This window comes from Pteropus alecto, unplaced genomic scaffold, assembly GCF_000325575.1.
Source record: "Pteropus alecto unplaced genomic scaffold, ASM32557v1 scaffold326, whole genome shotgun sequence".
NCBI classification, from domain to species: domain Eukaryota; kingdom Metazoa; phylum Chordata; class Mammalia; order Chiroptera; family Pteropodidae; genus Pteropus; species Pteropus alecto.
Genome location: NW_006438873.1, coordinates 1,308,014 through 1,308,693, shown reverse-complemented (window position 1 = coordinate 1,308,693; position 680 = coordinate 1,308,014). Strand labels below are relative to the sequence as shown.

The 680-nt window shown below is 69.1% G+C and overlaps 1 protein-coding gene across 1 annotated transcript in view; it reads right to left on the bottom strand.

Annotated features, from left to right (window-relative positions):
* UBE2S (ubiquitin conjugating enzyme E2 S) overlaps window positions 1–680 on the bottom strand; it is a 4,648-nt gene extending 3,968 nt beyond the window's left edge. The window contains exon 1 of the mRNA XM_006915944.3: window positions 460–680. Within this exon, the coding sequence (XP_006916006.3) occupies window positions 460–462 (3 nt within the window). The 5' untranslated portion in view covers window positions 463–680. The remainder of the gene's footprint in view (window positions 1–459) is intronic.

The window sequence follows — 680 nt, the reverse complement described above, 5'->3', positions numbered from 1 at the left end:
GGGGGGGCAGGGACTCCGAGGGGGCTTACGGATGATTCTACCCTCTCCAGAAGCCCCCAAAGTCCGCTGGTAACCCTGCATGGGCCCCCAATGATTCCGGGTAAGGCCGAGGCCTGCTCTGCTTCCTTTCCCCACCTAATCTGGGTAAAATGATCTTGGAAACCCTAGATCGGGCCTGGAAATGGAGCCCGAGCGTCCTTGCTCCCAAAACACCCACAAGCGGGCCACAAAGCCCGGACTAACCCCCCTACCTCAGGGGCTCAACCAGGCCTTCCCCTCCAGGGAACCTGCAGGCCGCCCGAGCTCCTACCCCGCCTGTAGGGCCCATCCTCGGCCCAGGATCCCTCGGCGAACCTTGCAACCCGCTCGGCCGCCCGCGAGAGGTTCTTGAGACCCCGCCTCTTTCTCCAGGGGGGGCCTCTCCCCACTGCCCCTCCCGGGTCTGGCTACCGCGCTCACCATGACTGAGCCCGGCCGGGGGAGGGTCCCCCCGGCCCCCTTCCTGCGCTCTCCGGGCCGCCGGCCGGGGCAGGGGGGCCCAACTGTTGCCGCTACGGCCCTGACGAGGCCCCAGCGGCCCCACTCCGCTCCCCGCTGCCTCCGACGCCCGCAGCGTACACCACCTAGAGCTTCGCCTCCCCCAAGTGCCCGGCCGCACTGAGCCGGTCGCGCGCGCACCA